The sequence below is a fragment of the Buteo buteo genome, chromosome 2, assembly GCF_964188355.1.
Source record: "Buteo buteo chromosome 2, bButBut1.hap1.1, whole genome shotgun sequence".
NCBI lineage: Eukaryota > Metazoa > Chordata > Aves > Accipitriformes > Accipitridae > Buteo > Buteo buteo.
This window is the reverse complement of record NC_134172.1, coordinates 27,726,277-27,741,370: the sequence shown is the minus strand read 5'-3', so window position 1 is coordinate 27,741,370 and position 15,094 is coordinate 27,726,277. Positions and strand designations below refer to the sequence as shown.

Below are 15,094 nucleotides of genomic sequence, written 5' to 3'. Positions count from 1 at the left end.
TAGGAAATAGGGTTTTTCTGGTTTGGTTTGGGTTTTTTTTGGCCCAAGGGAAGCCATCCTGGCGAGACCAGGAGATGCCCAGAAACATATACACCAGTAAACATCCCCCTTTCACTATCCTGATGTCAAATTTCAGGTCTCTGGTACATAACTAACTGAACGTATGCGATATGCTGCAGTTGCTGGACTCCTAGTAATTACAGTTGTGTGTACGAAAAAAAGAAAGGTAGTAGTCCTCAGTCAGATGCTCTATCTTCCTAAAATAAACAGGTTTTTTAAGACAAACCTCAGTCCAAGATTTGATACGTTGCCTCATAGAGCCATTAACTTCTGGATACCACAGGAAATCCTGTAAAATAAATGCAGATTTAGTCTGTAAGCTTAATGATGAGCAGTAGGCTAATAACAAAAATTCAAAAAACCAAACTAATTGCCATAAATTCAACTGTGAAGGAAAAACACTAGGCTCAAAGTGAGATTTTGTTTATAGTTAGCATGAAAAGCCTGACATCTCACTCTAGCATGGAAAACAGAAAGAAGAGGAAAGAAAAAAAAACAGGGGAAAAAAAAAACCCCAACACAAAACTTTGCCCCCATGAAAAAAGAAGTTTTCATTTGTAGTTCAGGAGTTGGGATTTCACCAAGAAGGTAATTTTTTAGTTTCTGCCAAATGGGATGTCCTTGGGTTTCCAATGCGACCAGGGATAAAACCAAGCTCAAATCTATAACTTCATTTATTAGAACTTACTTTTTGCTCTATTTCCCACAGTTTTTACCAAAAGGTTTTCTTTGTTCCAGAACTTCATATAATTGATCATAATTTTCAAACAAAAAGTAAACCTAACAATTTACTTTACAACTTCGTAAGTTATCAGCTGTTTAAATGTAATAGTGCGATGGGCATCAAATGCATTACCTACTGACATTTTTATAGATGTCAGGAGTAGTGCCCAACCTTCATCTAGAAGGACAGTCTACACTTTGCCTAGTGCTATTATGCCTCTCAGGTAGAGCCATGACTTCCTAGCATCTAGTGACTCCTCATGTGCAGAACTATTGAGTAGACTACAAATACATATTAAAGTGAAATGGCAGGGATTACATATGCAGAAAATATTGTGAGGAAACTTTATAATGCAGAATGCAGAAACACTACCAGCAGAGAGGAAATCTCTATCTTCCACTGGCACAGACCTAAAGATTTTGGTAGCTCACTTGAGCACTGTCAATTAACTGGTAGGTGTGAGTGATCACATAGCCCTCTGCAGTGGCTGAAGGACAGAAGGATCAGTATGATAACTAGAAAGGGCAAAATTAAACTCTCCATTTGTTCCCAGTGACTTTCTCTTTTGTTGGTCAAGTATTTCCACATTTAGATTACTGGGTCACAGACATTCTGAATGTGAAAATTCAGCTACCATGCCAATAATATCAACAGCAATACAGCATCAAAACAAGGAAGCAGCAGACTAGGAATATATTCTTAACTACCTAGGCATCTCCCAAAAGCCCAAACCTGCCCTCTCAAATCTTGGTGGTTAGACACCTACCAAGGCTCAAGGAGTTTTGAAGATGCAGTTCTGTGTCAGGCTACACCATCATAAATCACATTGCATCGGCCCCTTTGTCCTGCCTGGTGTTCTACCCCCCCTTTTCCAGCACTCAGATAACCATATGATGAGCCACACCAGACGTGAACAAAAAGGAATCCTACAAAGTAATTTTTTGGCTGAATCAACTCCTGAAACAGCCCATTCCACAGCTGTACCAGCGTTAGTTACAGTGCAAACACAGGAACATACTGTGAAGGGCAACAGAGCATGACAGCATAGACTTAAATTGCCATGGGCTCACACCCTAAAATGTTATTCTGTAGCCTAAATCTTAACTGTACACAAACAGGTACTGAAAACTCGCTTGCAGACAACTCGGCAAACACACTGCTTCTTTGGTTTTCATGAACAGAGAATGAGTTGTCTCCAGGGCATAAACAAATACATGACTACCAGAATCCCAGCACTGCTGACAGCTGTCATGGGAAGCAAAGAAAGCTATTGAGGACACCATTTCCATTGCCAGGGCAGAGGAGAACAGAGTCCTTCATAAAACCTACCGTCAAGTACTTTGTTTTCTTTTTTTAAGTATCCACATTATAATCAACAATGTGGTTATTTCTCCATGCAAAAACAGCGCAAGGAATACTTGTTGGGATAGCATAGAGAGCTCAGTGGCGATTATGACAATTACCACTCCAAGTAAGTTAGCCCAGATACATATTCTTACAGCAGTGGAAGAGTAAACTTCCTGGCAAAAGCTATTTTTGGGAAGGTCAAATTATAAGATCTGACAAAAAGAAAAATTATACACACTTCCAGAGCTTATGCCCAAAGCTAGCACAGAATACAAGTACTCAAAGCCAGTGTCTCTCAAAGAATCTTATTCAAAACGTAATATTTTAAGATACACTCTGATATATTTTGTGGAAAATTTGTAAAGAATGTTAATGGTCTAAAGCTTTTTTTTACTTTTACAGCAATTGTGGAAATTTGAAAAATCCAGCTTTGACTGCAATTTGGATTACATTGTATGAAATAATAATATGATTATGACTTGCAATTTAATGCTAGATAAAACCTTACCACTTTAATTGAAGCAGATTTATCTTCAAAGGGGATATTTCCATGCTGTCAAAAAAACCAAAACAACAAAACAAAAGACAAACTTTCAGAATGAAACAAAAATATTTACATTCATATGTTAATTTGCTCTCACCCAAAGGTTTATCTTTAGTAGAAAGGATTTTTCTTGTATAAACTTGTCAGTATACTCATGCAAAATACTTATGTTACTTTCTTGAAAAACAAGCTACTCACAGAAAGGGTTATTTTTCCTGGAAGAAAACAAGTCTGAAATGCTTTCTGTTCACTGTTACAAAGGTATAAAATATTTTCCTAAATTTAGCCTCCCAAAATGAGAAAAACTTAGACTTTTTTTATCTTTCTTTTCTTACACTTCCTTTGCCCTAGCCTTCCTTTTCATCTGCCCATCTTCTTTGCACAAAACAACTGACAGTTTTAATTAAAGAATAAAAGAAAATCTCAGGCAAGTCTGGAATGCATTATTAAATTTGCTGAGTGAGGCTGTAAGAAATCAGAAAGGAAGCAGTCAGCTACTGCATGCACAATCCTCCTTTAAAATATTACTAAATACAGTATTATTTTCAATCCCGGTCCAAAAGAACAAGCGTATTTCTCTTCCACAAATGGAGACCTTGATTTCATAAATACTTGACAAAAGACACCTCTCAACTCAAACTCAATTATAGTACTCTATCATCTCACCACTACTTTTGGGCAGCAACTGTGACCTAACCAACAGACTAGGAAAATCAGAGTTACGCAATCAATCAAACATCTTGTTTTGACAAGTGAAAGTGACTGCATGCTGTCTGCTGGACAAGCTGCCAGCTTGCACTTCTAAATGACAGAATTACTAAATAATTGACAAATCTGATGTACAGTTGAAAATGAAATGTGTCTTCTCCCTCACATATGTACATACATCCACAAACAGATATGCCTAAGAAACATGATATAGCAAAAGAAATTAATATTCTGTTCAACAAATGATACAGCTAAAACCTTTCTTACTGCTTCTACTGAGCAAGCTGCAGTTTACATTCTTCACCTTATAAAATTCAGACAGCTCTTCTGCAGCAATCAAAAGGAAGGTAAGACCAGGAGCTATTTTTAGTTTCAGCTTCAAGTTAGACCTGGAAATCTGTCATTGCCCCAAGGATTTTTATGAACAGATTAGATCAGCAATTTAACTGACATTTAAAGTGACAAATTATAACCCACGGATTACTACTATTTAAAAACACACGAAGGAGTAATCATTTTCTCATCAAGAAACCTAAGTTGCTATGGGACAAGTCAGCTTCATTATTTTATTCCCAGACTGCCACAAGCTTTCTCTTGAGCTTCCTAGTTCACTTCTCAGATTCCCAATCATCTCATCTGTACCCAAATAATTATCTTGGTCTAATCTTGTTCTTGTCCAAAAGACCTTTCTGTGGTTCTTATTCCTGATGGCTAGGCCAGCAAATGGTATAATTTCTTACTTTTTTTAAGTTTAGAGTTATGAGGTAAATTAGGAAGAAAGAAACAAAAACATCATCAAAATAAACTAACTCACCTTATTTCCTTCTTCTTTGACTTGAGGATTTATGAGTTTTATAAATGAATAGAACAGCTGTCGAATTCTAGAATCTCCTATAAACACAATATGTTTGTCTATGAGGCAATTCTTTGCTTCACTGTAAAACAAAACAGCAACGTTCATGTTACAGGAAATTTGTGTTTTAGGAAAAAGTCTTTAGAAAATCTACAGAGCAATATAGATAATTCTAAGCATTATATCCAGCTCTAAGGAATGGTAAATCTTTTTTTGAACATGCTGAATTAATAAAAAGTTTAGTGTAAGTTGCATAGAAATGAAAATGAACTCCCCTGCTAATACAATTAGGCAAATCACCAAGCAGGCTTTCCTATTCTGTGGTGCTACAAACATAGTAGTTTCAAAATGGTAATCTACAACATAATTCTAAAAAATAAAGTTCTCTTACTAGTAGGTGAAAAAAAAAAAGTGATTGGTAATTTTATGTGGGATTTTTTTACTTGCAATTCTACACATAAGGTCAGTATTTTCCCTTTCAGCAATCTGAGAGTGACATACGAAGCTACGCAGTCTCTTGCAGTATCTTGTGGCTCTCTGTAACACGTATCAGTACTACTATCACCAACATTTATTTGTATTTTTATACATAAATACACCTATGGTAAACACTGTAGACACATAGACAATGCACAAGGAAAAGAATTCCTTCTGATAAATGTTGCATATTTTTGAAAGCCTAAAGGATCAACTATAAAGTGAAAAATAGGTGACATTGCAATTACTACAGCTGCAGTCAAACAATGACTCTCCTTTCTAGGCAGATGAACAGAAGACATGTGTTTCCTTACCTATTTTTATACTTATGCATCATACAGCTGTGGGGTTGCCATACTTTTTCTCCAAGAAATCTCCCACTGGACAGAAGATACTCACATGTATCGCCACCTTTAAAATGTTATATTAAGATCAGAATTCAGACACATGAAAGTTAAAACCTAGCCCCATTGCTATTAAAAAAAATTGACAATATTTGAAACACAGGAATCGAAACAATCAATAGTAGTAAACCAATCTAACTTTTTGCAAAAACATCTTGCACAAGTTTCTGCAAATTGCCTTCTCACTTACTATACCACACCTCTCTGTAAATCACTCCTCTATCCACAAAATTTTAGCGATCCCATTTCTGCTGTCAGAAAGATGTTGTGACCTAGAATGGCACTTCCACCGAAAGATGCCAATCCACTGTGCCATCTGCTATCCAGAATACACTTACATGAAATTAAAGAACAGTTCAATATAACAATCTTCTACACAGAATCACCATACACAGCATCTTGTGTGGAACATGAATGTCAACATGAGATTTGCAAGAAAGTCTATTACATCTCCTTGCTTAAGACATAGCAGACGCCTTAGAATCAGTGAAATTACAGGCTGGGTTAATATGCAAAACAAAAAACATTTACACGAGAATTGGTGGTGATGTTTCAGGTCACTTAAGTTCATATAAACAAAATACCCCAGTTATGAAATCAGTGACTTATCTTCCAGCACACTCCATGTCAGATTCTGCTGCCTTATAACTGAACACAATCGAACACAATTCACTGCAAGAGAAGTTGCCCTCCAACATTTTTGTCATACTTGGCATTTCAGAGCACTGACAAACAGGCAAACAGTGGTGAATGAAATGGCAGGTACCTGTGCTAGCTTGTGCAGAAACAATGTACCACAGCCTGTACTTAACATTTTCTGTGAAACCTTGACTTTATTAAACTCAACAGATGACTGCTCATTTACTCCACCAAAACTTGCACTAATTCTAAAGAATAGGGCATTTTCTGTGTACTTCTTCTTTTCATGGCTGTTGGGAGCCACACGTTATAATGGGACAGACTTTCTACTTCAATTATTACGAGAAAATCTGAAGCTTTATCTAGAACTGCAAATTAGATGAGGTAAACAGAAAGAGATGCAAGTTGTGTGAAGTCTGAGTCTGTAGGAATTGGAATTTACAAGGTACCACTGATGTCTACTGAGACCCAAGCTCACAGTCCTCAAAGATCAGTACTACAGTAAAGCTTTTAGGAAAAAGAGACAGAGCCATCGTATCTCTTCCCTTGTGCTTAAACAAAGGATTCCATAAGACCACAGTCCAATCAATTAAAAAAAAAAAAAATAAATAAAAGGTATACCAGATAAAGAAAGACTTTCTGTGTAACAGTCTGATAAGAAAACATATTCTAAGTTACAGTCCTAAGATCACAGTGAAAACTAACTAATTCTCATATGCACTGAATCAACTCTTTTTTTTGGCTTTTTTTTTTTTTTTTTTTTTGAGATGGACATAGGATAATTGGGAAAACTACTTATTTCCATGATTTCCCAATAGTGGGAAGAATGACAATAGTATCTATATTGAAACAGTTTTTCTATAAACATTTCAGACCTATGGGTAATAAACTTCAGAAAACATTAATAATTAGTTGGATGATGGAAACATATCTGTATTTCCAACAAATACAGAACTAGGATTTCTATAATCCTGCATGATCACAGATGTTTCCAGATAACTCTTCCATTAACATTGGCAATGATGTTGCTACTCTAGTTTGTGAACTGATACTCAGCTGCCTGTTCCTTCACAATCCACCCAGAAAAACAAAAGGTAAGGTTCCCATCTATGAAACTGGGAAAATGCTACAAAGAGCATTAAACAAAACATGTTTGAAGTACAGCTGACACCCAAACCTCTTAGTTCTCTCTTACTTCAAAACTCTAGCTCTCATACCTACTTAGGATGCATGAAGAACATTTCAGATACACAAGTACAGACAATGCAGCTCATGTATGCTACTTCTTGAAAAGCAATATAAAATTAGCTTGGAGGAAGGAAGAGGTGGCAGCTGAAGACATCTTCTATCCCTGCCTTCCTCCCTGAAACTCCTCTTACCTGTTTTCATGAAAATCAGAAAAAGGCAATGTACTTTGCAGAACATACTGTATTGTAATTGTTACTCCTTGGCTCATTTATCCAAGCAAACTCAGCAGTAACACAGTCAAGTAGTAGTATTTACGATGACCTATGGCTCCTCATTCCCTCATTTCAAAATGAACTCTAACAACCAAACTTATTTCCTCTCCTGGAATTTCAATTACTTACCACTGCTATTGCATTGTGACTACTAAAATAGCTGGAATAACATGAAGAATTACAACAGTCTTGAAAAAAGTCTGAATAAACATCTCAGAGTCATAGCTCTGGATTTGGGTTGGTTCTCCATGAGCAACCCACATGATATACCCCTAACACACAAGATAAACTGACTTTATTAAAACTGTCATTCTTTACTCATTATCTCTCAGTTTTGGGAGCTCTTGGTCAGGCAGATCTTGACACATGGAAGAAAAATGTATTTAAAATTTAAATAAAATATACACATATGGTGATAAGCTCCTATTTTTATCATCAATAAGAGTCTATTTGTCACCCCAGGGTACTTCAGGAATTTCTTCAAATTGACCAGTAACCTCTCAAGCAAATCCTTGAGATACCAGAAATCAAATTGACACTTCCTTCCTAATCGCAATGCACATGCACTGTCCATGTCAAACTGATTAATTACTGCACAGCAGCAATGGGATGTGGCAAATAGCCAGACACAGAGGGCCACATGCTTCTGAACATTTAAAGGAGCTCTCATGAAAGTATGCTAAGACCATAGATGTAGGTTGAACTCAAAAGGTTTCCAGAAAAGTAGTCTCTGTAACTCTCCTATTTTTCAACCAGTGCAGGTCACTCCAGGTCAGCAACATCATCTTTTCTTTTCCAGTCTGTGCCTGTTTCATTATTCAGTACAGCACCATTTCTGAACAGATTAAAGATCTTGCAGAAGCAGATTATCAATGCCTTTCTGCTCCTCTTTCAACCATTGCTACTTATAAAACAGCTGATGATCCTGCTACCAAAACTTCTGCAGAAGTAGCTCAGAACACAGCAGATGACATGGAAAGCTGAATCTTTACCTACTTTTTAAATATGTTGGCATAGCTCAGATTTGCTAGACAGGTATCTTTCTAGTAGAAATCATAAATTCAAAATGACCATAGTTTCATATTTTTCTTAATAATTTCAAATAAAACCCTGGTTTTATACTTTGGCTTTCAAGCAAAATAATTTCCTTGATTCTGAAACATACACACTTATGTGAATGATCATTTTGAGTAAGTTACATAAAAAGAAACTGTCAGAAATAATGAAAAACATAATCAAACTCATGTTGCTTGTGATTAGATTGTAAGAATAGGTGACTTACCAGTTATTACAGCTACTGCTACAAAACCCTCCGCTATGCAGATAATGAAAATCAGGAGCTATATCAGAGCGATGTAAGAGTGAACTATGTAAAAGAAAACCCACTACTAACTAGAATCCCTCTGAAAGCCACTAACTTGCTGAGGAAGATGCATAAGAAAATAAGGACAGTTATTCACAGTCAGACCAATGGTCAGTCTAGCCTGGTATTCTGCCTTCAACAGAGGCCATAAGCAGATGCTCTGGGATGAAAAAGAAGAGGGCAAGTAAACATTATGTTCTTGTCTAATATTTTGCCAACTGTGTTTAGTCCAGGAACTTCCTGAGCTGGACGTAGTTTCTGCATATTCTGTAGAACTTTCCACAGATTTCTTTCTGACAAAGTCATGCAGTCTTCTCTTCAAATTTTCAGCATCCACAGCATGCTTCTACAAGAGTTTTCCATATCCACTGCTGCTGACTGAAGAATCACCTGCCTTTCTTTTAAATATGGTTTCTACTAGATTTACTTGGCACTTAGTTCTTCCGTAGTGTCCTGGTTTCGGCTGGGATAGAGTTAACTTTCTTCCTAGTAGCTGGTATAGTGCTGTGTTTTGGGTTCAGTATGAGAAGAATGTTGATAACACACTGATGTTTTCAGTTGCTGCTAAGTAGTGTTTAGACTAAGTCAAGGATTTTCTGGTTCTCATGCCCAGCCAGCAAGAAGGCTGGAGGGGCACAAGAAGTTGGGAGGGGACACAGCCAGGACAGCTGACCCAAAGTGGCCAAAGCGGTATTCCATACCATGTGACGTCATGTCCAGTATATAAACTCGGGGCAGTTGGCCTGGGTGCGGATTGCTGCTTAGGAACTAACTGGGCATCAGTCAGAGAGGGGTGAACAATTGCATTGTGCATTACTTGTTTTGTATATTCCAATTCTTTTATTATTATTACTGTAATTTTATTATTATTATCATTATTTTTTTCTTCCTTTCTGTTCTATTAAACTATTCTTAACTCAACCCACAAATTTTACTTTTTTTTCTGATTCTTTTCCCCATCTCACTGGGTGTGGGGGGAATGAGTAAGCGGCTGCCTGGTGCCTAGTTACTGGCTGGGGTTAAACCATGACACATAGGAAAAGACAGTTTGAACTTCTGTCTATCATAATTTGTAGACCACTACCAATTCTTCCTTAGTCAAGTTTTCAAGACTGAAGAATCTCAGTTTACTAATTCTTCACAGGAGAGCATGTTCTATATCTTGAGTTCATGACCCAAGCTTGGTAGTTCTGCACTCCATGGCACTCCCATCAATTACTCACAAATAAAACAATCCTCCATCCTACAGTATGTTTACTGAAATAACATTCCAAACATCACACATTATATATATTTTAAACATAGACATTTTAGGCCAAGGATTTATGCCTTCTTTCCAACCTCCAGATACTGAGTATCTTACTATTTCCCCAAGCAATATTAGAAAGCTCCTGAAACATGTTAGGAGCACTACTTATGTCTGATGTCTTTCTTTAAACATAATAGTAGAAGTTTTGGGTGGAAGATGAAGGAGGAGAATAAAACAAAACTGAAACAGCAGCCAAGAGAGTAAACTGGAGGTTACAAACAAGACAGTGCCTCCAGAAATGCCCAAGTCTTCCTTATGAGATGAAATATACAGCAGCCAAAGAACCACTCTCATTTTAATATACCACACCTTCTTCTTAACCATTAATGAGACCTTAAAAGAAAAAAAAAATAACCACAACAAAACACCCAACCCCAAACCTGTGAAAAAGAAATCTAAGTGCCATTCTATATACAAAACACAGACCATTCTTCTTAAGCTCTTCCTTTGTACTTTGTGTATATTATCCTTCCAACATACTACCTTTTATTTTTATCAAATGTTGCACTTAGATACACTACAGTGTAGTTATACGAAGAGTATAATTTCTCTGAATTTTATTATGCTTATTATTCTAATTCATCATTCCTTAAAATCATGGTTTTTCCATTGAAATTGTGAAATCTCAAAGTCTTCACTCAAAGCCAAAACAGACTATATTTCACAATGCTTTGTCTAAAGAGCACACTATTTCGAAGAAATGGAAATTCAATTGTTCTCTATTATTCGAAATGAAAATGTAGTTTTAAGCAGTATCTATCAGTGCTGACTGAGTTTAAGAACGCAAAATTTTAAGTAAAAACTTATTTCTAACAAGGTTTAGGACTGTACTTTTGAAATATGATAATAACTAAAAAATGCACAGGACTAATTTCACTGGAAGTATATAAACATTTAGTCCACTTAGCTCTTCACAGAAGCTGTATGCAAGTTAAAGAAAGTCCTTAACTTCTCTTAATTCACTTCAAGTTTTGCAAAAAATATAGGTGACCCCTAAATAGGATAGTCTCCCTGATATTGAATTTAACTTTCCACAACCCCAGTCCAGCATTTTTTCATACAAGTAACTTTTATGCAGGTAAGTTTTACTGGGAAGTGCACTGGGCTGCTCCTATCTATAATATGTATTTGCATGACTAAGGCCAAAATTAGCCAAACCCTTTACATGTAAAGACAATCAGGCAAAACAAAGGAGTTCTAACTAAAGTCTCAATCATCCAAAAGCTCCCAAAGGAAGCCAAGATAAAAACAAGCACTTATGTATAAAACATATGTATATTCTTAACTTTAATTCATGCCTTGTGAACTTTTCAATATTGCAACGGGAGAAGAAAAATAGATGGCAATCTGCACAACATGGGGTTCTAAATCAAGCGAGAGAAACTAGGCTAACTACCAAAAAGTTAAAGCATCCAATTGCCACTCAGTTGGAATCTTAAAAGTACTGACACACTGAAAACATAGAATATCTATATATTAATACTTTCACTCCTAACCAGCGGTAGTGAGAAAAAGGAAAAGGTATGAATGAAGCAGCCTTTATGTGCCTTTATTACTTTTAGAATGTCTTCCTCAAAAAAAAAAAAAAAAAGTTTTAAAAATAACTCTCTCTCAAGCACTCTTTGTGTACCCATGCTTGTCCCACAGCAAGAAGGATTCACTGACAAACCTTCTTCACATGTACCATTCTCTGTCCGGTTATATAGATTTTTTGTGGCTTTTTCCTTCTGGCAGAACTGTCCACGAGAAAAACTGCAGTAGGACAGGCTAGAGGTCTCAACGCTGCCAATGTGCTTCTGTGGTAAAAGTCTGATTTTGTGAATAATAGAGGACATGAAATAACAAAGTATTTTGACTTACCACATAATTTTTCTTCAAAGACAACTGTGGTCTTTGCCACCTTTTATATGCCCTACAGGACACCAGGATCTTGTATATATCATCAGGCACGTCTAACTCCATGAATGACATGTCTAATTTCTATCTCATTTTCTCTGTTATTCAGACAATTGCTGTTTCAACTTATGCAAACTTTAGGTCATCAGTTTCTTCAGCTATTAAAGACCAAAATTTTTATTTTTTTGGGGGGGGGAACCTCACCCCTCCCACAAAACAGATTTCACCACTTTTTGTTGATATGCAGCTCTCTTTAATTTCCTCCATATTCCTGGACATCTATGAAAGAGAGACAGTACCCACATGGGTGGTTAATTCATTGTTAAATTTCTTGTTTGCCCCACTGTGACAGAACATACGTTCACCTGCAAAAGTTGGTCTTGCCTGCTCTCCTCTTCCTGACAGCAGCTAACGACAGATGCTTATAGACAAAGTATAAAAGCACAACAAACACAGAGCAATCCCCTCCTTGGCACGGCCCAGCTTTCACAGCCTGGCAACTTTGAGCCAGAAGTGCAGCATGTTTGCAGCCCCACTTCATCCACCCTCTGCAAATCAGAATAACCCTTTTCGGGGCATTTTTGGTATAAAATATTGGCAACGTGTTTCAAAACGTCTTGTATGGAAAAAAGTGCTTTCTTCTGATCATTTTAAATGTATTGCCTGCTAATTTCATTTTTCAGTTAATACTTTGTGTTACAACACAATCATAATGATTTTACTTTCCCCCAATAATTCGTAATATTTGAGACCATTACCAAGCTAATAATTTTCTGTCCAGGCTACAGAATTGTAATCTATTTCATTACTTTTTGTACAGGAGCTGGTTTACTGTTCTGCCATTTGCGTTGCTCTTTTGTACACGTTTTCCAAGCTCTATTGTACCACCACTCAGTGGGGGTGACCAACACCACTGACAATAAGCAAGGTGCCATTTAGCTCTGACATCTGCTGAAATTCAGATGTTTGGGATCACTGAAGGGTTGCAGAACGATCTCTCAAGCACCTCTCTGCTTTTATCTATCCTGTAAACTTTTGTCTGCTATAAATGCTCCACCCTCCTTTTCTAAACCATTTGTCTTTCAGATGTTATTTGTTCAAAGGAGCCCAAACTTGTAACTCTGTATTCACTCTCACTCTACATCCTATCTTTTTAAGTTATGGGAAAGCCTCTCTCCTACCGTATAACAGCTTCAAGAAACTAAAAGCCTTAGGCGAAGGAACTTGTTGAAAGCTTTGTGAAAAACCCATACAGACCATATCAACTTACATAAAGGCCTGCAGAGTCTCACCCTTTTGCACTTTGTGACTCACCCCTCTCATCAACTCTCCCATAATATATCGTATATATGCATATTCCAGTTTTCCTGTAATCTGCTTGATATGGCAGTCCCTATTTTCCTAGGCCAGTCCTGAAATCCCTCTTTAAAAAAGCATCACATTTGCCACCCTCCTTCCATCTAGTTTTGCAGCTGATTTGTGCCTTAAGGAACACAGCACAACAGGCAAGTTCAATTACTTCATGCTTGAGCTCCTCCAGAATTCAGTAAATGCCTCCATGTCTTGCAGCTTAGTACTAGTCAGTTTATCAGACTTACTGACATGCCAGCCAGGGGGTGAATCTAGGGAACTGTATCCATAAAGATCCCTACCCCCTTTCCCATTTCCACAATAAACTGCCTCAGCCTTGCCTTCTGCAGATGCTGGCAGCAAGTGTTAGAATACAGCAACACTAGGTGTCCTGCAATAAACAGAACCACAGCAATCTCTCTTTGGATCACCTTTCTGGTTTACCCACAAAAAACATACTACTTTTTTTAGCGTGAATTGGAAACAAGAAAATATTTCCCTTTAGCAGTTCCATTAGTAATTTACGGATCATGCCAAGATTCACAGCTTCAGGGCCAAAACAACCCGAAAGAAGAGGGATCAGCAAAGCTCCCAGCAGCCCGGTAACCGGCGCGCACCCGTGTGCATCCCCGTCACGTCCACCAGCTATGCTCTCCAGATCGGGGTTACTGGCTTGTCTGCAGTCGCTAACAACACGTGAAACCAAACAACTCTTCCTCTCGCTTCGCCCACCAAAGAGGCTGGGTTTTGCTATGTTTGAGGCAACGGCGCAAACAGTGAAAGAACATACACCAAGTCTTGTACCAATTAAGATTTTAATCACTAATTGGCAGGTAAAGGCCATTAATTATCCTGCACGGGAACAAGTCACAGGGGAGAAATCACCCTCTACTCCTGCGCCCTCACCTGCAGCCATTCAGCTGCTATACCCGCCGCAGGCAAGGCCCCGAGAGCTGGGCTGTGCTCACAGCAAAACCATCGCGCCGCCACAGACCCCTTGAGTCACGCACGACCGAGCCGCGGGGCCTCGCCCGGCCGGCGGGAAGCCTGCGGCGACCCCGAGGCCGGGCCCCGCCACGGGGGAGCCGAGCCGCGCCGCTCTCGCCGCCGCGTCCCCGCCGCCGGGTCCCCGCCGCCGCTGTCCCCAGGCTGGCCTCCCGCCGCGGCCAGCGAGCTGCCACGCCGCGCTGCCCTCGCCGCCCCTGCTCGCCGGGGCAGGGGTACGCGCGTCGCCCCCGCCGCCCCTCGGCCCCGACGCGCCTGGCCCCGGGCGGCGGAACCGCCGCCCTCCGGGCACGGGCACGGCCGCGGTCCCCGGGCTCCGCCGGGGCTCCGCCTCCCGCTGCCCGCCAGCCGCGGCCCCCCGCGGAGCGCCCGCGGCCGCCCCCTCACCTCGGTAGCGGCGGGAGGCGGCGTGGCAGGCGGTGAGGAGCAGGACGGCGCCCAGCGCCAGCGCCTTGGCGCTCCTCACGCTGAAGTAGTAGTTGATCTCCCGCTTGCCCCCCGTGTAGGCCAGGGCCGCCATCTTGGCTCCTCCATGACAACAGCGTGCGATGGAGCGGGCGGGCGCAGCGGGGCAGCACTGGGTCCCCGCTGGCGGCGAAGGCAGACCCCGCCGCCGCCGCCGGCTACCGCCGTCCCCACCGGCGCGGCGGAGAGGGGCTCGACACCCCGCGGCCGGGGCGGAGCCGCCGCCGCCGTCCTCCCGGCGTCGCCGCTTCCCCTCGGCCGCCAGCGGGCGGCCCCAGCGCTCGGCTCCCCGCCCCGCGGCGGCCGGCTCGGCGCAGCGGGCCCCCGCGGCGGGCGCGGGGCTGCGGTGGATCCCCCCCGGGCTTGGTCCGAGGCCCGCGGCTGAGGGGGCGGAGGCGCGGGGCGGCTGCGAGGCGGGGAGCTTGCAGGCCCCCGGCGCCTCGCTCCTCGCCGTGGGGTGGTGGGGACTGTGCTCCACGAAGGTGTACCT

General features: G+C 40.4%; 1 protein-coding gene across 1 annotated transcript in view; it reads right to left on the bottom strand.

Annotated features, from left to right (window-relative positions):
- CASD1 (CAS1 domain sialic acid O acetyltransferase 1) overlaps positions 1-14,852 on the bottom strand; it is a 33,949-nt gene extending 19,097 nt beyond the window's left edge. Inside the window, exons 1-5 of the mRNA XM_075049480.1 lie at positions 14,527-14,852; positions 5,028-5,124; positions 4,198-4,318; positions 2,640-2,684; positions 287-349 (exon numbers count right to left, since the gene is read on the bottom strand). Coding sequence (XP_074905581.1) covers positions 287-349; positions 2,640-2,684; positions 4,198-4,318; positions 5,028-5,124; positions 14,527-14,659 — 459 coding nt within the window. The 5' untranslated portion in view covers positions 14,660-14,852. The remainder of the gene's footprint in view (positions 1-286; positions 350-2,639; positions 2,685-4,197; positions 4,319-5,027; positions 5,125-14,526) is intronic.
- Positions 14,853-15,094: the final 242 nt, after the last annotated feature.